The sequence below is a fragment of the Enoplosus armatus genome, chromosome 4, assembly GCF_043641665.1.
Source record: "Enoplosus armatus isolate fEnoArm2 chromosome 4, fEnoArm2.hap1, whole genome shotgun sequence".
NCBI lineage: Eukaryota > Metazoa > Chordata > Actinopteri > Centrarchiformes > Enoplosidae > Enoplosus > Enoplosus armatus.
In genome coordinates, this window is record NC_092183.1 from 5801738 (window position 1) to 5823496 (window position 21759).

Genomic DNA, 21759 nt, shown 5'->3' on the forward strand with positions numbered 1-21759 from the left:
TGTTGTCAACATTTGAGATATTCGATATTATTTGACTCTGTAGATGCAAACAACATCAATTTGCCTTAACTGGGTCCCCTATTTTTTGCACAGCTACACATGCGGGTGAAAGATTTGCAGCAGTAAAATATGAAATATCAAGACCTTCCTCAGTGACCCAGTTATTACACATGTATCCCACAGAATAATATGTTGACATCTACAAGCAATACAGACTTTGCACAGCCATTACCAGTAGCTGGATCATGAATTTCTTTTGCTAGAAAACAAGAGAAACCTACTATGCACCAGTAGCACACTGGTTTAAGAGATAACTAAAAAAAACCTGCCACCTTCTGTAAATCCTGGAATATACAGCAATATGATGTGGGCTACTAGACATGATTGCTACACAACGGCAATTGTATTTGATTGGTGCAGGAAACCAGATTAAATCCAATATCATTTGGAGGAATACATGTGAAAAGAGGTTCTGGGGAAGGCAATTGATAAGGGGATTACTTGACAACTGCTTTTTGGTGGGCCGATTACCCATTCTGAGAAGTCAAAGGGATTTGAAAATACGGCAGCTTTCTATTCTGGTCTGCACAAACACGTACAACCATGCGTGCGCAAACTCACAAACATTCTGTGTCTAAATGCACAGGCCTTTGCCTCATATTGCTGAGGAGAGCAGAGATTCCCCTAGAAATCTCTCAGCACGGCCTATATCAAAAGCTTAGAGGAGCGGCTTGACTGCTGCAGTGAGGCTCACACCTCTGGGAATTATCCCCACAGACATGTAGCCAAGAAGAAAGGCGGTTATTGTCAAAGTGTGTTTTGATTTGACTTATAATTGCATTCAATGAGGAAAAGCAATCTGGAGTGCTTGAGATATCACATCCAACGTTTTAATGAACTAAATTCCCCATTAAAGTTGGACATAAGATGTTAACAGTACGCAGAAAATCGAGATATCGAGAAAGTGGATGAATATATGCTTATATATCTAAAAATCAAAAGGTAGTTGTATTCTGCCAGCTTCTATTTTCCAACACTTGTATCACATATCATATTAGCAGATGTATGGGACATGGCAGGTGTTGTGTTGTCACCATCAGTATAAATAGCACATTACTGTCACATTCATGTGTAGAAGAATCACCAAGTTGTTTAGATTGAAATCATATCAAAATGTGATATTAAGCAAAGAAAAGGCAGGAGAGAAAGAGTAACATGTTTCAAAGTAGGCTATAGTTCAGGAGCTTTATGGGGAGGCGATGACACGGCTTGGTAAAGAGATGAGGCAAACAACATAAAAACATGGATTAAGGGCGGGAAGAAAGCGTAATAGTGGTAGATTATAATGGCATTACTACCTGGTGAGACACGAGTCAGCGGGCTTGAGGTGTCTGTGGGATGATTGGTATGACACTCAATGGCTGAGTCACACAGAAGCTGAGCAGAGGGGCGAGGATCATACAGACTGCTGCTCGGCTCAGCTCCAGTGAGTCATCCACCACTGATTTAGACCTTTGTCAATTAGACCTTTCATTGGCTACTGTTTGTATCCATGGTTGACGTGGACGTTTATATGGTGTCATACTCATGAGCCAAATAGACTATAATGAGGGATTTTTTCCATTAGGTTTCTGTCAAGAGACCTGCAATTGCGCTTTAGCGGCCCACCAACATTTCAGTCTTAATGTGATTAAGGGAACATTATGATTAAGATGTGGGTCACAACAACACGTTCATCTTATTATGGTATTTATGTTAAGGCCATATGGAGGTGATTAATACTGCAATGAGGACATGCACTATGAGCCACGTTGTTGTAAACTTATTGAGACATCTTAATCCAGGTGAAATTGTTCTCCAACAACATTTGCCCTAATATGCCTAGAGTAATTCGATTTTTCACAGGCAATACACATGTTGATATGAAGTCTTCATGAAGGAGTCTCAGTTTGGGTGGCAAGAAAACAACATCCATGATACAAAGGCAGGAGTCTTGGCGGTATGAAAACTGAAATGCAAAATAAGCCTCATCCGTTACACAATTCCGAATCGACGAAAGGAAACATTTAGGTATTAATGCCTGTAGACAGTCTCATTATTACCTTCACAGTGTCAAAGGAATAATTTGAAATTTTGGTAAATACGTGTATTGCCGAGAGACAAGAAGATCAATACCACTGTCACATCTTGAGAGTGGTATCTGTCTTCTCAGCTATCTCTTAACAAGATATTGAACGAGTGTATTTCCCAAAATGTCAAGCTACTGCAGTAATTAACATAACTAATAGGAATTTTATTTAGAATTGTACAGAATATTGGCATTAACCCAGTGAACCATGACCAGTAAATCTATGTAAACACTCCAACAGCAGCAGTAAATTATGTAGTGTGCCTGATGCTGACCTAACTCATCCCAGAAGCTGCATGGTGGTCCCATGTACCTAATTCATTTTGCCAAGCTTTCCCATCCAAGTCAATTTCACAGCCCAGCTGTAGTGAGTTTTTTTCCCCCTTTCGTCTCTTTCAAACTCAATTTCAAAGAGTTCTGGGAGACAGCAGTGGCCTCAGTGTTGGTCGATCACATTTTCTCATTAATTTAAAGGCGCCGTAGATGCCTTCCGATTACGACATGAATAATAAATAGGCCTGTTAGTCTCCTTGTGGTGGGAGAAGCCCTGTTTAATTCACTGTCTATCCATGTGTATTAAGGAATCTGCTTCTCCACGGTAAAAAAACCAAACAGCCTGAGACACATGACATTGTTGTTCCAGACTTAATAAACAACCAGTCAGGATGTGTTACAGTGGGATGTTCCAGAGGACTGTGGGGCACAGAAAAACAGTGTCCGTGTAAAACCACTGATACACACACACACTGGTTTAGGTTGTGACGCTAGTGTGTCTCAAATAACATTTTTCATATGATATGTGATCTGATGGCTCACTTTGTGCTATCAGATTAAGTGACACTCTCCATATTTCAGTGTGATTACACCTGTATCCGTTTCTCGGCTCAAAAGCCTTAATGTGTCCGGAGCTCCAACTTGCACAGTAATTACAGATTATCACAATTTTTCTCTAAGGTGTAGAAAAACATGAAAAACTTAAATTAGTGAGCTGGATGAATTTACATTCTGATGCACCTATCAGTGTGCTGCAGGCATAGGTGTACAGGGTCAATGTACATCAATTTATGAGCTACAAACTACACAGATCTCAGATCTTTGCCTCATCAACTAATCGTCATTCAGGGGGTCTTCCTGATTATCATAGCATTAATGCTACATATGAAGCCACCATAAATAATTCAATGGGCTGTCTCCCTCAATAAAGGACTTCCTTCTGGTCTCATATCCAGTTTGTACAACATGTACTGCTCTTCTGCATGATGGTTGTCAAGGTGTTATGTCTCCACCTAAAGGTAACCTGAGGAACTGAATGAGAGTCCTGCGTTCGTGTGCGAGTCCCTCATGACAAATGCTGAACTGATAGGCAGGATAATCATATAAACACTCGGAGCAGCATTTTAATCAGAGCCTATTATAGATCTCTGTCATATTTAATGACACATTAGGTACAAGTGGATGTGATTAGGCTTGTGAAATTAGTGGAATTCAAGGAGGATACTGTATGCATCCAATCACACCCTCATATCTACACAGCTTTTAATGAAAAAATAGCAGATTAAGTACAAATCACCATGAATTCAGTTGTATATTATGCATTACAAGTAAGGTTTTATCATTCAACAATACATTTACATAATCGCAAGACAAATGTACAATAATTTGTGTGCCTCTGTACAAAAGTTTTTAAAAGTAGCAAAAATATCCAATAAAGTGACACTAAAATCACATGAATTCAGAAAGTTTTTCCTTCACTTTCCCTTCTATGTTTGCATAGTATTTCATTTGGGCAAGCAGCGCTTTGGCAGTTTGAAGCTCTCCTGATGAAAAAAAAAAAAGAGAGAGTGCAAAAGGAAGTTCAATCAATGACTCACTCAGCGACTTAAATGAAAGCTTCAGCATAGATCACAAAACAAACAAAGGAATGAGTGGGAGGAACAGAAAATGTTTCAGTGCAACGTCTGAATATAATACCTTTAAGAAGGGCAGCGTCTATCTCCTTTGTCAGGTCTGCCAGTTTCCCTGCAAGTGAGGAGGACACAAGTTCCAGTTCGGCACGTATGGTGCTTTTTATTCATAGGGACTCAAAAGGCACACTCGCCCCTGAGAACAACTGCTTGATGTGAGGTTAGACAAACCAAATTAGAAAAATCAAAGAGACATATTGTGCACCATCCAGAACATGGACACAATTAAATATTTAGTTTACAAAATGGGACACAAATTGAGCAGACCGTGTACATATAAGAGAGATATATCTGTCATGTATGCATCATTCATTGGTCTGAAAATGTTCAACCTTGTGGTGCATTGCACATCAATGGTAGGCCATTATTGATGCTATTTATGGTCTACATTTGTTTCTGCATTAGCCATTCAATGCATTTACTTTCTGTAATTACCTTTCTATAGAGTAGTTTTCATCGTTAGTGGCAGAGTCCGCCATTCCCACCCTGGATACAAATTGCCTACGCCTGCATATCTACATGATGAGTTTGTTTGGTTGCACTGTAAACAGATACACCTTCTGACAAAGTAGCTTCTCCGGGAGTGTTGACTGTAACATTAAACCGCACTTGACGTTACCATGGTAACCACAGGTTTCGCCAAATCAATCAAAACTGAAATCTTAAGGATAACAACTTCAGCCCTTAAAACAAAGCACGTCTCAGCCAGCAAACAGTTCAGCAAAAAAGTTATTTTAATTTCTTATACTGTTTAATTTTATAAAAGTAGTCCAAAATCTGAAAAAGTTACATATCTGATGTGCCAGCACCAATTAACCAGGTACATTAACTCCTCCACCTGTGCTAATTTATGACCTACAATCAGCTCAAATCACTCAACCAGACATAGTTGTTTACCTTTTGTGTCTTGGCCGATCTTATTGGCTTCTTCTGGAGTCTGCGCTTCATCAAGGGCTTCATTGATCTCCATCAGCTCCATTAGAAACTCCGAATCAGCCCCGGAGTCGGTGCCCTCTTCTATACGCATCCCCTCCAGCTCCAGCTGAAACATAAGACGGGAGTTAATCTAACTCGACTGCTCCTTTAAATGCATGTCACTACTCTTGACTGTCAGACGGTGAAGATGTTCTTATAGGGCAGGCGATCAGACAGACTGAGCTTGCAGTTATGAAAATAAACTATTCATTAGAAGTTAAGTCAGGGATTTCAAACTCACCATATAAAGACCACGACTCAAAGGCTTAAGCAGAGTCTTGTATGCTTTGTTCACAAGAGACGACTGGCCTTCTGAATACTCCTGTTCTTTCTGCAAAAGAAGGTTTTGTTAAGTTTACTTCTAATGATGGCAAGTTCAGTCCATATGCATTCATTGAAAGAGGGAAAGAAAAGCTGTATCATTGTGATTTTTAATGTTAGTTAAGAATTACTACAATACAGCTTTTCTTTCCGCTGTGCATTCGGAACAACAAATATTCACATTATCCAGAGTAACACATCTCACTGTCAGAAAGGGGAATAACATCTGAGCTATTTTACACCTTGCCATCCCAATCTATACCACTGTCATTTTTTTTTATCACCAAATCCTTGGCGATAGTGACAATTAGGTGTATGACAAACAGCTACTCTTTTGTTGTCGAGCAGTTTGGGACCCTTCAAGGGATGCAGGTGTAAGTTTGACACGACAGATGTGTGGAAACAAGACGGGGAGGAAAATATCTTGGAAATGGTTGGCAGATCCGAGTACATTTTGTTGCTATCAGGTCTGTCAGCTCTTGTGAAAATCAATAGTCTCGAGCTCTGGCCCATGGGCCCATCGTGTGAAGCTGTTTCTGTAATAACAACCAGTGCAGTAGGTGGCTGCCTTGTAGCCTCGTATAAGAAATTAGTTTTCTATATATGATGAAGACCCCCGAGGCTGGAAGATGTCTAATTAAGAAAAAACGGCCAGAGGTGCTGATAAATGAAACAGAGTCACTACAATATTGGACAGGTTGTGTGTGAAGAAACCGTTTAGGCTACCCCTCCCCTATTCTGCTGAATATGAGTCTAACTTTCATATCATATCATGACAACACTCTGCATTGTGCTTTTCCACCTGAGTGTACAGAATAAATTAAGTGTGAAGCAACACACCTCCGCTCCTCCTTGAACTCACAATACTTATTCTTCTAAACCGCCATGCAGTTTTTTTTAAATGTTCCGCGAGGGGGAAACTGGATAATGTGAAAGTTTTGTCAACTGTTTGTTGTAAAATAGCCCATAAACACATTCCACATTGAACAGCTCAGATGCATTGAGACAAGTCTTATTTCTCTCTGACATTTTTAAGGCTAGTTGTAAAATATGTGCCTACCTGTCTCATCAGCCTAACTGTGCTCTGGGCTCAATGTGATTTCCCAAGTACATCAAACCTATTTTTCCCCAAACAAAATTCTGGCGTTAGAAAAGTACGCTTGTCTGCATATAAGAGGTGACTAATCAAAAGTGAAGCAAAAGAGAAGACAAAGTGTATTTCCTAAACTGCAGTGAGTGAGTGCTCCATTCAAAGACAAGTGGACAAACCAACATTAGACCTCTTTCCTGTCTTTTCCCTTTAGTGTCTTTCAGTATAAACCATCATTTATTGATGACATTCTATATAATTTCTTTAAAGGGTGCTCACAGCAGCAGAAGCTGAGAGATCCTGACTTGCAGTCCCTACTTATATGGGTCACGCTCCCAAAACACTGCATCCTACATTTCCCATAATGCAATTTGATAGAACCTAGTCTCGTAACCTAAGCTGAAATAACACTGATGACATTGTGGTTATTTTCTCTGACTTGACAAAGCTCCTCCAGAGTCATAGAAGACATTATACAACTGTTGTGTGTCGAGTGCCCCTTTAAAATGACAAAAATGACAGATGATGTCAACATTTGCCTTTTTCTGTCAGCTGGAGTCACTAACATGTACGTTGCTTTGTGCAGCTTTTTATTCGCGAGAGCTAACACACTGAGATAAGTGTAGTTCACTGATATCCACTGACGTGAGCTGAAACCAATAGTAAATGAATTCATCAACGGAAAATGAATCAACAACTATTATGACAAATGTTTCAGTCATTCTTCAAACAAAACTGCCAAATGTTTGTTGGCTCCAGCTACTAGAATTTGAGGACTTTGTCATGATAGGTTTTTGGACTGTTGGCCATATAAAACAAGCAATTTTTCTAACCTTCTAACCTAAGAAACAAAATGATTCATCAAGTAATCAAGAAAATAAAAGGGGGATAATGAAAATAGTCATGAGTTCTACATTTATTTTGCCAATTGTTTTGGGGTAGAATTTCCACTACTTACTTTTCCTCCTCTGCCCAGATATGCTTTGAAGTCAGAATTTGGATTTCAGCTTTAACTACACGGCTTATTTGAGACAGGTAAGCCATTATTTCTCCCTTAAAAACTCTTCAAGTAAATTGAGTTGTTAATACCGTAGACGCACTCTACCAGGAGTTATGAAATACACAAACAATAGAAAGGTTGAGTCAATTGAGTTTTCTTTTGACTTTACATGTAATGACTTTTCCATACTTAAAACTTACCATTCAATTTGTTTCGCAAACTTTATTTGTCTCATGCCTTTGGTCTTTCATGTTTGGGCACAAGGGTTTTTAATACTAATATCTTTAATCATACTTATATACATACATATATAATTTATTATTGAAATGGAGGTAATTTATGCTAACTATCTACATTTTTAAGTTACAGTGTACGGTATTTTGTAATAGACCTTTTTCACAGTAGACATCATAACATGTCACAGCAGGAAAAGGAATCGCCTCCTGGGATACTTAATGGACCTGAGCCATCGTTAATGTCATCAGATACACCTGTGCTTTTCCTGATACAAGTCAAAATATCATTGATCATACTATATTTTAAAATATAAATCTGTTTGTACTCGCTCATTCATTTCTAGTATTATATTTCCATTCCCGTCTTTCTTAAACCAATGCTCTTTCACCTTCTCAGTTGTTTAGCTTTTGATTCCTCGAAGTTGCGCGTCTTGCCTTGACCTTGTTTGCTTGGTAGCTTAATATAGCGAAAGCAGCATTACGAGGGCCTACATTTCTCAATCTCTTTTTAACAAACCCATCTTTCAACTTTGCACAGTTTCTTCTCTCGGACAAATCACAATGAATCACACTAACAAAACAAAAATGCACAGTCAAGTGGCATAATAGGGACACAGGGTCAAACCCAATTTCCTGTGTCAAGCTTGTACTAATAGATAGGACAGCCTCAGCTGACTCATAAACCATGTTACTCAACTGATCTCTATTTCCCCTTACATTCCCCTGCCTACCACAGACTTCTGGCTGAAGTTGTCTGGATGTAGAGACCGCTGAAGCTGCAAGTATCTTTTCTGCAGCTTTTGTGTGTCCAGTGTGAATGTGTAGTCACTGAAAAGAGGCAACACATGGCAACGTGAAATGTTTTGCTCACAGATGACGTAATGAATGATAAATACAAATGTTCATGAGTAAGATAGTGTGTGAAGGTACTCACCAATCCATAATTTTAAAGTAGGATGTCCCTCCTTCAGGGGCCTGGACTACTTTGCATGACATGCAGAAGAATACAGGTGTTTTGTCAAGAGGCTGTTTGCAGTTCCAGCAGTTCAGTTTGACTTGACCTGCACAGTAATTCCTGGGTGAACTGACTGGATTAGTGTAGTAAATTCGCTTTGAGTCCTTTCCCAGTGCTTTGAAGTTCGTGTTGCTGCTGGGCCATGTGTCCTTCTTGGGGAAGCTGGTAGACACGCAATGTGCTGAACATGTAACAGCTTTATAAACAGACTGTCGGCTCGTCGTCAGCCAGTTTGGGTGCAGTAAAGCCCGGGGGGAGCACACAGTCCGCAAAGAGTTCAGTGACAACATTTCCGAGATTAAAATACACTATTTGGTGCTGTTGTACGATCAATCGATATATAAGAGCTTACCATGGATGTATGTCCCTCACTGTCACAACATCAACATCTCTTTTCCAGAAAGGGAGAGGGAGAACGTTCTTCCTCTACGTTTGTTAAAAGCACCACACTGCCACCCGTCGTCCTGGCGGTGGAAGCGGAGAACTCTCCAGGAGGTGCTGGCAAAAACAACAGCTAGCAAGCTAAGCTGCTAGCAACAGTGAACGCAATTTGTTAGCAATTATTGATTTTAAACTAGTGTTGGATTTGATCGCAGCACACCAAACGTAGTAAGTTGAACACCCTAGCAGTTTTAATACACGTTAACAATATATCACTATCGTATTAACTTCAGCGTTTGCTAGGATGTAAACTTCCGATGACAGACAGAGCTGGTGGTCAACATGGCTAAGTTAGCTCACTAGCTAACAACAGCCTAGCTTAGTTTGCTAACGCGTTATAACAGCAGAACATGTTTTTGATTGTGATCGGTGCTTACAAGTAGCTTGTCGTCAGATAACAGTGTACGTCCCCAAGAGATAGTGTGCCATGTTATTTAAAGGTGTACAGAAAAACACACTCGGCTTTAACTGTCTGTGGAGAAACGCTTGCTCAGCTACCTAGCCAGATGACAAAGACATCCCATGCTAACGTTACGAGCGGTGACTGGTGGATACTCGGTACAGCCATCTAAATTAACATATGTATCTGACAACACAAATCATATCTGGCACGATATATTACACACTCCACAATAAGACCCATAAGCCTTAAAGGCACACGTCGTTTATCTTAAAGTATTGTTGTTTAAATATGACTTGGATCAGCAATACGCATGCAGGTAACTTTCTTTGCGCTTGTTGCTAAAGTATGTTCTCCCAAGGATGCTAGTAAAGAGCCACATTGTCTGTTTGAAATGCCTCTTTCAGGTCTTCTATTCAACCCCATGACGATGAGAGAGGCAATGGTCCATGAAGAGTTTTGGATACACAGAGAGTGGCTTGTCCACCAGGGTCATCATCAGGCACTGGAGCACAGATAACACCTCCAAACTGGTGAGTATTTTATTTACTGAGTGTACTTGATGCTGCTAAACCATCAACACAATCCAGGCTCCTTCACTGGAATAGTTGTTCAAAAGTTCCTCTGAACTGCTGCCAGTCTAAATATGCTTATTTGGCCAAGGATCAGGCGTCTTGACTCCTTGCCTTTACGGTTTCCTAACAAAGTACAAGCTCTGATGAATGCCAGTTCCAGACACTTGTTGTGTGTGTGTAGGTGTGTGTTTTTGGGGGCGGTGGGGGTACAAAAGGTGACGGCAGAGTATTCCAGAGAGACACTGGTTGGAGACAGCAGCTTCGATAAGGTAAACAGGATCTCCTCCTGAAGGTCAAGGGAGGTGCTTCTCAAGGCCCCCACAGACAATACTCTGGGTATTATTAACGGAAATGGCTAAGAATAGAGAGCAGGCGAGCAAGGTGGCTCCTCTGGCGGTCGTGTTGTTTGGGTTAAACAAGCCAAAACGGAACATCATCTTTAGAAGAGTGACTTCTCAAGCTTACATGCTGGGTGTGTCACACTCACACAAGGCTAGAGGTTGATTTGGAGGGCTTTATCTGGCTCTGATGTACAACAGCGGCAAAGGAGTAGTTGTGGATCGCTCTTGACTGTTTATGTATGGAGTTATTGTGCTTTAGAATTTCGGATGTGTAAGTAGAACCATTTTTCAAGTGCTTTTAAGAGCATTTTTTTAATCTGTCCGTACACACAAATTATGTTGTTCATGTGTGCTTTTTTTTTAAGTTTGGCACCAGGCTTGCTGCCTGTGCGCCTGGTGCAGATGTGAGGTTGCATGTATACATAAAAGATTTGCTCCTATCACTGCATATGTAATTTTATTTCTCGATAGCAATATCATGATACATGTTCTGGAACATAAATGAAAAATTGTTAATGACCACAAACAAATAACCACACCGTTTGTGTGGCTTGGGCTGAGTCCAGCAAATTTATTACCTGGAAGAAAACTTCATTACATTGATGCAAAAATCATATAAAATCCAATTTTGTCATGAAGCCATCCTGCTCATCAATTTGCAGCATTGCTAATTTTGCGCTAATACACCCAGCAGTGTTAAAAGGATAGAAATCTCTGATGGTTGACAAGCTTATAATGTCTCATGGTGTGTATCATTATATTGTCCACCTCTAGCCCTGGTTAGTAGTAACTCATCTATGCAATACCCGGGATCATTATCAGCACCATTACCGACACATGAGGTATTGGCCATTAATGACTGATCTATGGTATTATGTGTCTTTATCACTGTTGTTATTGTGCAACAATGCAATTTTACAGTCTTTTTTTCCAGCTTTTCCTAATTTTATAAATACTTTCTTTCACTATCAGAGTACTTAATACAGCTTGAAGTACTTAGTTTAGGGGTCATAATCAGCACCAGAATAGAAAAAGTTGGATCAGTGTATCCCTCCTAATTAGAGTGCCCTCCCAATGAAAATCAGGCGCATAGGGTTTTCTTGATTAAGCCCATCTGAAATGATTGTTCTGCTTTACTAGTTTTATGTTTTAGCCGGCATACACTTTCAAGGCAGCTGTATCATTGCCTGTGTGATATTTGTATTTTTTTCCCTTTTTCTTCAATTCTGAAAAATGCAGGCAAATAAACTTTATATTCTATCGATGGCTGGTTTGGTCACAACATTTGAAATGCTATGTCCAGTATGACACACACTTTTTATAAAGCAAGATTAATTGTGTCTTTAACAATAGTTCAATCAATCCCTCTTTGGAAAGTCAATCAGGCAATTTTTTGTCACAACAATCTCTATTTCATTACTCCTGGCAGCCCTCAAATTAACTGTCTGGAATGTATGACCTTCTTCGTTAGCATTGTAGCATTGATTTGTCATCTTGGTATTGTGGTTTAAGTAAAGGTTGTTTTAGGCATTAGCGGGAAGGAGTTTTCTCCCTTTGATTTTGTATAAAGCCAAATTTGCAGTGTTTTGATGTATGACAGGGTTTTATAATTCAGTATGTTCTACTACTCAATTATGATTATGTCCTCAACTCTTTTTTTCCCCCCACAGATAAACCATGATCCCCATCACTGAGCTGCGGTACTTTGTGGACACACAGCCAGCATACCGCATCCTGAAACCATGGTGGGATGTATTCACCGACTACATCTCCATTGTTATGCTTATGATTTCTGTGTTTGGGGGGACACTGCAGGTCACCCAGGACAAGATGATCTGCCTGCCCTGCAAATGGGTGGTCAATCAGACCTGCAAGAAGAACTTCAATTCTACCCTCTCCACATCATTGTACTTGGAGCCCAAAGGGATCCAGTATGATCTGGACCGCCACCAGTACAACTATGTGGATGCTGTGTGCTATGAGAATAGATTGCACTGGTTTGCCAAGTATTTTCCCTATTTAGTATTACTTCACACCCTTATTTTCCTAGCTTGCAGCAACTTTTGGTTTAAGTTCCCACGGACGAGTTCCAAACTAGAGCACTTTGTATCCATCTTGCTGAAATGCTTTGACTCCCCATGGACAACTAGGGCACTCTCGGAGACGGTGGTTGAAGAGAGTGACCCAAAACCAATGAAAATGAATGGCTCAATGGACCACAAGGAGTCTGTTATCAGTGAGGACGTTGAAGCAAGTGTTCCTATGCTCCAAAGGACAAAGACACGCTTTGAGCAGGGCATTGTAGATAGAACAGAAACAGGGGTTTTGGACAAGAAAGAGGGCGAACAGGCAAAAGCCCTGTTTGAAAAAGTGAAGAAGTTCCGTATACACGTTGAAGAAGGAGACATTGTGTACAGACTGTACATCCGTCAGACTATCATCAAAGTCATCAAGTTTATTTTGATAATCTGCTATACAGGGTATTATGTGCACGATATTAAATTCAGCGTCGACTGTTCAGTAAATATAGAGAGTCTGACAGGTTACAGCGTGTACCGCTGTGCTCACCCGTTGGCTACACTTTTTAAAATCTTAGCCTGTTTCTACATTAGCTTGGTAGTGGTGTATGGTTTGATCTGCATGTACACACTTTGCTGGATGCTTCGGCGCTCTCTGAAGAAGTACTCCTTTGAGTCGATACGCGAAGAGAGCAGCTACAGTGACATACCCGATGTGAAGAATGACTTTGCGTTCATGATGCACATGATAGATCAGTATGACCCTCTGTACTCTAAACGCTTCGCTGTGTTCCTCTCGGAAGTAAGCGAAAATAAGCTGAGGCAGCTCAACCTCAACAATGAGTGGACACTGGACAAGCTCAGGCAGAGGATTACCAAGAACTCTCAAGAGAAGTTGGAGTTGCACCTTTTCATGCTGAGTGGCATTCCAGACACAGTATTTGACCTGATGGAGCTGGAGGTTCTTAAACTAGAGCTTATCCCTGATATCACCATCCCACCGATCATCGCCCAGCTGGTCAACCTGCGAGAGATGTGGCTTTACCACACACCAGCCAAAATCGAAGCTCCTGCATTGGCGTTTTTGCGTGAGAACTTGAAGTCTCTGCACATCAAGTTCACTGACATCAAAGAGATTCCCTTGTGGATCTACAGTTTGAAGAATCTTAGTGAACTGCATCTGACAGGGAATCTCAGTGCGGAGAACAACCGATACATCGTCATCGATGGGCTCCGGGAGCTCAAGAGGCTCACAGTTCTTCGTCTGAAGAGCAATCTCACCAAGCTACCTCAGGTGGTGACTGATGTGGGCATGCACCTCCAGAAGCTTTCCGTCAATAATGAAGGCACCAAGCTGATGGTGCTCAACAGCCTGAAGAAGATGGTGAACCTGACGGAGCTGGAGCTCATTCGCTGTGATCTAGAACGCATACCGCACTCAATCTTCAGCTTGCACAACTTGCAGGAGATTGATCTGAAGGACAACAACCTGAAGACCATCGAGGAGATCATCAGCTTCCAGCACCTTCATCGGCTGATCTGCCTTAAGCTCTGGTACAACCAGATTGCCTATATTCCCATCCAGATTGGCACACTGACCAACTTGGAGAAACTGTACCTGAACAGAAACAAGATTGAGAAGATTCCCAGCCAGCTGTTTTATTGCCGCAAGCTGCGCTTCCTGGACCTGAGCCATAACAACCTAACCTATATCCCGACAGACATTGGCTCCCTCCAGAATCTTCAGTACCTGGCAGTGACAGCCAACAGGGTGAGTACTTCAATAATCACCGTTTCACAACCATTTTAATCTTTGTTGATTGTACTTTGCAATTTATTTTATTCTTTATTGTTTGTTTGCAACAATTTATCTGCTGCTGGAAAACTTTACAAAAAGTTACAACTTCTAATTTCTTTCCATTTCTCTCCCATCACAACACTGCCCCCCCCCCCCCCCCCTTGAAATACAGATTGAGAGCCTGCCTAATGAGCTGTTCCAGTGCAAGAAGCTTCGCACTTTGAACTTGGGAAACAATTGTCTGCAGTCTCTGCCATCGCGGTTTGGAGAGCTGACCGGGCTGACACAGCTAGAGCTTAGAGGAAACCGCCTGGAGTGTCTGCCCGTGGAGCTGGGCGAGTGCCGACAGCTTAAGAGAACCGGTCTCGTAGTGGAGGAGGACCTCTTCAACACCCTGTCCACGGAGGTCAAGGAACAGTTATGGAAAGTTGACAAAGAACAGGCTTAAACAGGTCTGTGGCTGTAAATGGAAACAGATACTGACCAACTGGGCCCTGACACAGGAGGAACGCCTATACTGTCCCAGAGGGCTTGCTGAAGCAGTAGTCCTGCTGCCGTGTACTGCCAGTAAGGTTGGGTATCGAGAACCAGTGCCAGTTTGGCACAACCAAAATACTGATAGCTTCTGGTTGTTCTCTTTAATTATTAGCCGTGCGGTTGATTTTTCCTTCCTTTACAAACAACTTCTCAGGCCTTTCCATTATAACCCAGTACTGATGCTTTTTAGCAATAATGTAGCAGTGCCATTGTGATCAGCAGCGTGTGTTTACATTGTATGCTTCTTAGTCATGGTGGAGAAGTTGAAGTGTGCAAAACTGTGGGCCAACTTTGCTAAAGACAGAAAAAGAATTTAAAGTTTCCACTGTTCACAATTACTATAACATCAGGTTTTTGTCTAATCAAGATAGAATAAATTATTAAAATAATTTGTCCACTATTGTTGGTTTAATACTCGAGATAGCAAGGTGATCTCTATGACCTCTCCCTCTGAATTTCTGTGTATGGATTGTCAAACTGCAACCATCACTTCATAACATGTTAATCAAGGAATTAATCATGACAGACAAGAGGCTGTAACTCTTTTTATTTATTTTAAGGAACATTTATTTAGATGTTCACCCACAATTTGACAAGTCATCTGATTATATCACCAAATGTTATATTTGTATGTATATAGGGACTGATGACACTAATCACAAGCAAACTCCGCAGTCAAGTTTGCATTCCTATAAGTTTGAGTCAGAGAAGTGCCATGACTTTTAACTCTGCATCTGTTGTCCAACACTGACATAAGCTGTCATTGTTTTTCTGCTGTAGAGGGGTGACCACGGCCCTCAAATACCTGCATATGTGCTTGGTTTGAAATTTATTTGAAAATCATGAAAGTGACATGAAATCACAAATCAGGGATAACTAATGATGACTGATGTGAAGATCCTTGTGTCTGAGAGGGGTCACCGAGGAGACCGTTAGTGCAAATGCTGTAAAGCCGTAGGAGTTGTCTTTGGTTGGCCTGAGTCTTGGTAGCAGTACAACATGTGGTTTTAGGCCAGACTGCAGCCCTTACATGGAGCCAGTTTGGCAGAGTGGAGGGGGTTGATGGCGTCTTTCTGGGGAAAGTTGTGTTGTGTGTTTGACCTAGCGCTAGAGGAAATGCAATTATTTTACTGAATGCGACCCAGTGGACTACCATTACACAACATTAGTGGAACATGTTATCAGCAAGCAGATACCCAACCCTTACTGCCAGTATACTGTGCTACAACATGCTGCGTCCACATTGTTTGTAATATATTGCACAAAACAAAATGAACAAATCTGGGGAAAATGCTGAAAAGGTTTTGAATGAGATGAGTCATGTTTGCATCAAAATAATTAAAATTAAGTTTGTGCAGGATAACAGTATTTACATTGAAATGAAGCCTCCAAATGTTGGTAATATATCTGAAACGAACGTAACGCTAACCTGAAACACTAAATTGGTTTATTACCCTTTCTGTGGTGGATATGAAGTAAGCTCTGGTCTACTTGTATGTCCTGATAGTTAAGTGTTATTGTCTGCAAATAACAAGTAAAAGCACCAGACACGTCTTCAAATATGTTTTCTAAGAGCCTTGTGTTAATTTTAGTTTGTTATTATAACATAAGATTAATATGATGTTTCTACCTTGATGGGGTAATGTGAGATTACAGCCATCTTTAATCTAATATTGAAATTGCTGTTAATGTGAAATTTAATTGGATTTATTTTATGTAAAAGAAAACAAAAAACAGTGCAAAATTTCTGAAACTTCATCATACTGAAATTTGAAATTTTAGCTTTTACTTCAAAAAGCTTGAAGCTTTTAAAAAAAAACAAAAAAAAAACAAGCAACATTCCACTTAATGAACAAATTCATTTGTCACTGGCAAGAAAGATTCGGAGGCATTTTTGAAAAGAGCCATGGCTTTCAGGTCAGTTGCCTTAACTTTAATTCACTCCTTCTGTGTAATGTACCATTTCTGTTATTTTTGTTGTGTCATCTGTAGAGTTCAAAACATCGTATCATGACCATGTTTCGATGCAGATCATTGTCTTCAAAGCTGCACTAGACTACCCATCCCCGAGTGATAATGGGAGCAACAGTTTTACATGTTTTATATTTTGCTCTAATGTTTCATTTCATCACTTCCTGTGGACTTTTCACAAGTGACCATACTTGACACTAGTAATCAATTTGGGCAAATAAAAGATTTATGTGGAGTCTCAAATGTGATAGAGACATTCTTGTGTGTAGTTGCCTCACCTTGTGACATTGGCTGTGCTAACTTTATTTGTACATAAAGGTCTTACCCTAGCGCAGCTTTAACTCTGCTAACCAGGGCGGCCGCGCACTGCTGACAGCTACTGTAAAGTGTAAAAGTCAGAAGGCATGAACATTGAACAAATGAACAAATTATCCAGTAAAAGTGATCTGGAACTTTAGCAGTTGGGTTTAGATTTTAATTATTGAAATGACATAAGCTCATTTTGGGAATGAAAGTGGTTTTTTTTTATTGGATGATTTTGGTTGTGTGGGGGTTTATTTGTGCCAGATACACTCACTTCTTATGGAAACTCATCCCTGCTGGGGAAATAAAAAAGACAAAAAGATATATATATTTTATTCTCAAAGTCAGAATAACAAAGTGATATCTTGATTTACTAAATATGATTTATGAGATTTTGACTTGACATTTTTTTTTGTCTTAGTTTCTCAGAATTTTCACTTAGTGTGTGGAATAGTGTATTTTATCGCAATTTTGACTTCATTTCATAATAGTGGGAGATGCAATGAAATGTTTTAGTTTTTCTTTTCTCTTTTTTCTGTCTCTTTTCAGGTCAGGCCATATAATTGTTGTCATTTATTTCTCTGGTTTCAAAGTGTGTTCATTTGTAGAGAAATGTTTAATACTTTTTGCCTGAGAGTGACTTTTCTGCACTTGTGTTTTGCCACAGTAAGCAGCACGATGCTAAAACTGTGGAATTGAAGATCAATGCACAGCTCTGACACAGCACAACACACAACAGAGGCTCTTGTGTTTACCTTGAGAAAGAAAATATCAGTTTATGTTTTAATAAACCTAACTGCAAAGAAAACTTGGACAGTAGCAATACACAGTAACTGGGTTGAAAAGCATAGGAATAGTTTAAGCTATGTACATTAATTACAGTTACATGTTTAACTATGCTATATTGTGCAATATCGCCTTTATTTAAACTATGTAAAGGTTAGTAGTGATGTAGTTTTCTAATGTGCATGGGCATTAATTTTACTATGGTGATGATGAGAATTTCAAGTTAAGTAGATTAGAGGAGACTTTTGGTCCTGGAGAATGCTTTTGCACTACAGCACTTCTCCCACAAATTAAATTAAGGTAAATGCAAATAATGGTATACAACACAATTTAATGTATATGATACATACTTTGTATTTTTTCCGGTATGGGGAGGTTCAACTGAATGACTGCCAGCCATGAGATTAAAATGGTATTAGGTTAGTATTTAAGTCTTTTTGTTTTACTACTCATAGAAAAACTAATTAATTTTGTCCCAAATGGAGCATTTTAAATGACATCCAGAACACCTCAGCAATACACCAGATTAAGACAATCAACTATTCTAATTAAGAGTGACATCAGAAATCCTTATGTCACATGTAAAGTTTTGCAGTGCGCTCTGCAATTAAATGGTCAGTACATTAAAAAATACATTGTATAGGTTGCTAGTAAAGTGGTATCAGTAAATAGATTAGCCTTTTGTCTCATAGTTATTGTTAATCTTTTTGTTCTCTGTATTTTCCCTCCTTTTTATCATTTTGACAGCTATTAGTATTATTACAATATAGCTAAATTTCTCAGGAAACCAGCTAGTACTCACTTCTTTTTTGAGTTGATTGCCTATTTTCTATTACACCTGGTATTTTTATTAATTTAAACAGTTGTTTTATACAGTTACAGTTTTATATGCATTTCTATACATTCTTTTCTAGTTTGGTGTATTTAATATTGACTGCTGGTTTAAAACAAAATGTGTTTGTGTTTTTAAAGAAACCACTTGGTTTATCCTTGATTCTGGGTTTTTTTTTTGTCAGTGATCATGTATAAATTGAGCTGTATTGTTTCAGGATTGTTGTGTCCTCATTGTGATTAGCACAGATGAAGTGTGTGTGCGAGTGTTATCCGTGTGTATGTATGTTGGCATGATGAGACCCCTTGATGTTCATTCTTGTTGTTTTTCCTCTTTAAAATCTTTATTTTGTGGGTACAAAATCTTTTTTTTTTTCTCAACAATTCCCAACTAACATCCAATCATGGGTAATGTACAAATTTGGCTTCATTCAGTGTTTGGTTGCCATACGTTTTTCATTAATAAGGAAATCATCAATGCATCAGTATTGCCATGAATGATGTGACAGTGAGTATCCTGTGTGAACATGTTTCCCATCCTCTCCTGCACACCATCCACTAAAAGTAAAATCAAATAAACTTGTTTGAACAAATTTCTCTTGGTTTCTGTTGCCATTTTCAAAACCACAGTATAAACTGCCATGATGATGGCCTTAAGGTGCATCCTGCTCTGCTACCTGATAATCAGGCCCTTTCCCTGTATCAAAATCTAGTTTTAAGACATTCATCATCTCAGTTTTGTGCCTTTGTGTAGCATGTTCCTAAATTACAGTATTTAAATTGCCCAATAACAAATCTGGTAATACTCTTATCAGATAAACCATAGGAAAACGGTATACATTGCTCAGAGAATGGGAAAAGGGGGGTGCTAGTAAGGGGCAATAATTTTTAGCAGCTTAATCTCGCCATGTCTTAACAGCATCAAGTGTAAATTTTTCTTGTGGTTTCCACTGAGCTTTAACAGCTCTGTGCCGAGTAGTTAAATGACTGACACAATATAATTAACATTAACAAATGTATAGGTCCATGGCACTTAAATGTTGCTATATGTATGTGCGCTTTTTTAAAATGACCGCAAATCCCTTGCGGAACTATTCTGCGCCGGGCTACTGCACCTAGACGGACGTGTTTCTCCGACACACTTGTTCGTAGACGCAACGTTTGAAATGGTAAATATTATCGTAAGAATTTCCAGTCGGTATCTGTCAACATGAAGCCACCAAACAGTTAAAAAAAGCTATTAACTAATGAGGAGGTTTAACGCGGATACGTTTGTTACGAGCCAGTCCAGAAACGTCCCCTCTGTAATGAGAACTTATTTTTGCAGTCTGGCTGACAGGCTAAGCTAACGTTAGGTAGCAAGCAGTCGTGAATGGCCGCTCTTGTGCATCTTAAAAGTTAACGTGTTTTCTTTCTGTTGTGACTTTTGCAGGCTGTTACCCTTCACACAGATCTAGGAGAATTTAAAATTGAATTATTTTGTGAGCGCACACCGAAAGCATGTGAGGTAAGTGAAATGCTCCAGCTCTTTAGGTTTGCGTTTGCATCTAAGTTGTGTCATTATATTACTGCATATATAATTATAACTTATACAGTTCCTTGCTTATATTATATATTATTACAGACATGGTTGTGTTGTGTTTTTTTCACCGTTTTTATGTTTGCGTTAGTTTGAGTTGAAAACGTATTGCACACAACCTGTGATAAGAATGCTGTAATTTCTACATCGCCTAAACCGAGATGTACACATCTTTTCCCCAACAAAGTCGTGGAATATCCTGACATGTTTTTACTATTTACAGAACTTTCTTGCTTTGTGTGCCAGTGGGTTCTACAACGGCTGTGTCTTCCACCGAAATATTAAAGGCTTCATGGTTCAAACTGGAGATCCCACAGGTATACAGGAGTGCTGTTGCATCTGCTGCATTTCAATACTAAAATGTCTGAATTCACATCCTCACTTCCTGTTCGTTGTTGCCTGTACCTTTTTTTTTTATTAAACCATTCAGGCACAGGAAAAGGTGGAACAAGTATATGGGGTCGCAAATTTGAAGATGAGTACAGCGAACACCTAAAAGTGAGTACCTACTAACTGTAGCTTGTTTTTACCTAATATTGCGTCAGGGGTGTGTCTGTAACATTGACACTTTTGTATTCTTCTGCTTTTTTTATTTATTTCAGCATAATGTAAGAGGAGTGGTCTCAATGGCAAACAATGGCCCCAACACGAATGGCTCTCAATTTTTCTTCACATATGCCAAACAACCCCATCTGGACATGAAGTACACAGTGTTTGGAAAGTACGCAACCTTAAACTACAATAAATGGGTGTTTATAGTGAGTGAGATAGAAATAATGATAGGGATATAAGAGATAATGAAAATAGTTTTGGCTCTATGGACAGCTAGTTAGGGTGTGCTTGACAGTTATTGATTGATTAAAATGTAATTTTAAGTTGCATTTAATTGCATCTTGTTCTCCTCAACATGTAGGATCATCGATGGCCTGGAAACACTGGATGAGCTGGAGAAACTGCCTGTCAATGAGAAGACGTTCCGACCGCTGACTGAAACCCGGATAAAGGATGTGACCATTCATGCCAACCCCTTTGCTGGATAGACGACTTTCTCTTCAAATATGCAGATAGGCCTTTAACACAGGCTGATGTTTCCAATAAGCCAACTGATAAAGTGTATAGTACCTTGCCTAATTCAGGGGTATGCTTTCTCCACTTTCTAGCTACGTATGATTATTAATTTTAAGAAATGGTTTGCATCCCCTTTAAACTCATCTTGATGGGACAAAGCCTTTGTGTTGGAGAAGTATGTTATTCTTCACATATACATCTTCATTCATTCACAATTTGGTCCAAAAACCAAACACGCCTGACTTTTACTACAGCACTGCTATACAGATTCTGTTTTTTTTAGGATATGTAAATATATTGCCCATGTTTTTTACTAAATAAAACTTTTATAATCAACATTCTGTCTTTAGCATGATTTCAAAACATTTTCTGCGACATTTTC

General features: G+C 39.5%; 3 protein-coding genes across 3 annotated transcripts; 2 read left to right on the plus strand and 1 right to left on the minus strand.

The window, feature by feature from the left end:
• Nucleotides 1-3525: 3525 nt before the first annotated feature.
• Nucleotides 3526-9094, minus strand: hscb (HscB mitochondrial iron-sulfur cluster cochaperone). Its single transcript, XM_070904679.1, has 6 exons — nt 8649-9094; nt 8446-8542; nt 5309-5398; nt 4990-5134; nt 4100-4147; nt 3526-3945 (listed from the first exon to the last, which is right to left on the minus strand). The coding sequence occupies exons 1-6, from the start codon at nt 9017-9019 to the stop codon at nt 3851-3853; spliced, it is 846 nt and encodes a 281-aa protein (XP_070760780.1). The 5' UTR covers nt 9020-9094; the 3' UTR covers nt 3526-3850.
• Nucleotides 9095-12163: 3069 nt separating this feature from the next.
• On the plus strand, nt 12164-14750 carry lrrc8ab (leucine rich repeat containing 8 VRAC subunit Ab). Its single transcript, XM_070904469.1, has 2 exons — nt 12164-14275; nt 14475-14750. The coding sequence occupies exons 1-2, from the start codon at nt 12164-12166 to the stop codon at nt 14748-14750; spliced, it is 2388 nt and encodes a 795-aa protein (XP_070760570.1).
• Nucleotides 14751-19887: 5137 nt separating this feature from the next.
• ppil3 (peptidylprolyl isomerase (cyclophilin)-like 3) lies at nt 19888-21674 on the plus strand. The gene is made up of 6 exons (XM_070904795.1): nt 19888-19899; nt 20163-20237; nt 20533-20626; nt 20740-20807; nt 20912-21030; nt 21223-21674. Exons 1-6 carry the CDS (start codon nt 19897-19899, stop codon nt 21347-21349), a joined length of 486 nt encoding a protein of 161 aa, XP_070760896.1. The 5' UTR covers nt 19888-19896; the 3' UTR covers nt 21350-21674.
• The last annotated feature ends 85 nt before the right edge of the window (nt 21675-21759 follow it).

Excerpts from the sequence above, each read along its gene's own strand:
- lrrc8ab (XM_070904469.1), top strand. The coding sequence starts at position 12,164 with ATGATCCCCATCACTGAGCTGCGGTACTTTGTGGACACACAGCCAGCA. Across the intron at positions 14,276-14,474 it reads TGGCAGTGACAGCCAACAGG|ATTGAGAGCCTGCCTAATGA; the intron begins GTGAGTACTTCA and ends CTTGAAATACAG.
- hscb (XM_070904679.1), bottom strand. The coding sequence starts at position 9,019 with ATGTTGTCACTGAACTCTTTGCGGACTGTGTGCTCCCCCCGGGCTTTA. Across the intron at positions 5,135-5,308 it reads TGAGTCGTGGTCTTTATATG|CTGGAGCTGGAGGGGATGCG; the intron begins GTGAGTTTGAAA and ends CTTATGTTTCAG. Across the intron at positions 3,946-4,099 it reads AGACGCTGCCCTTCTTAAAG|GAGAGCTTCAAACTGCCAAA; the intron begins GTATTATATTCA and ends TTTTTTCATCAG.
- ppil3 (XM_070904795.1), top strand. Across the intron at positions 20,808-20,911 it reads AGTACAGCGAACACCTAAAA|CATAATGTAAGAGGAGTGGT; the intron begins GTGAGTACCTAC and ends TATTTATTTCAG. Across the intron at positions 21,031-21,222 it reads AAGTACACAGTGTTTGGAAA|GATCATCGATGGCCTGGAAA; the intron begins GTACGCAACCTT and ends CTCAACATGTAG.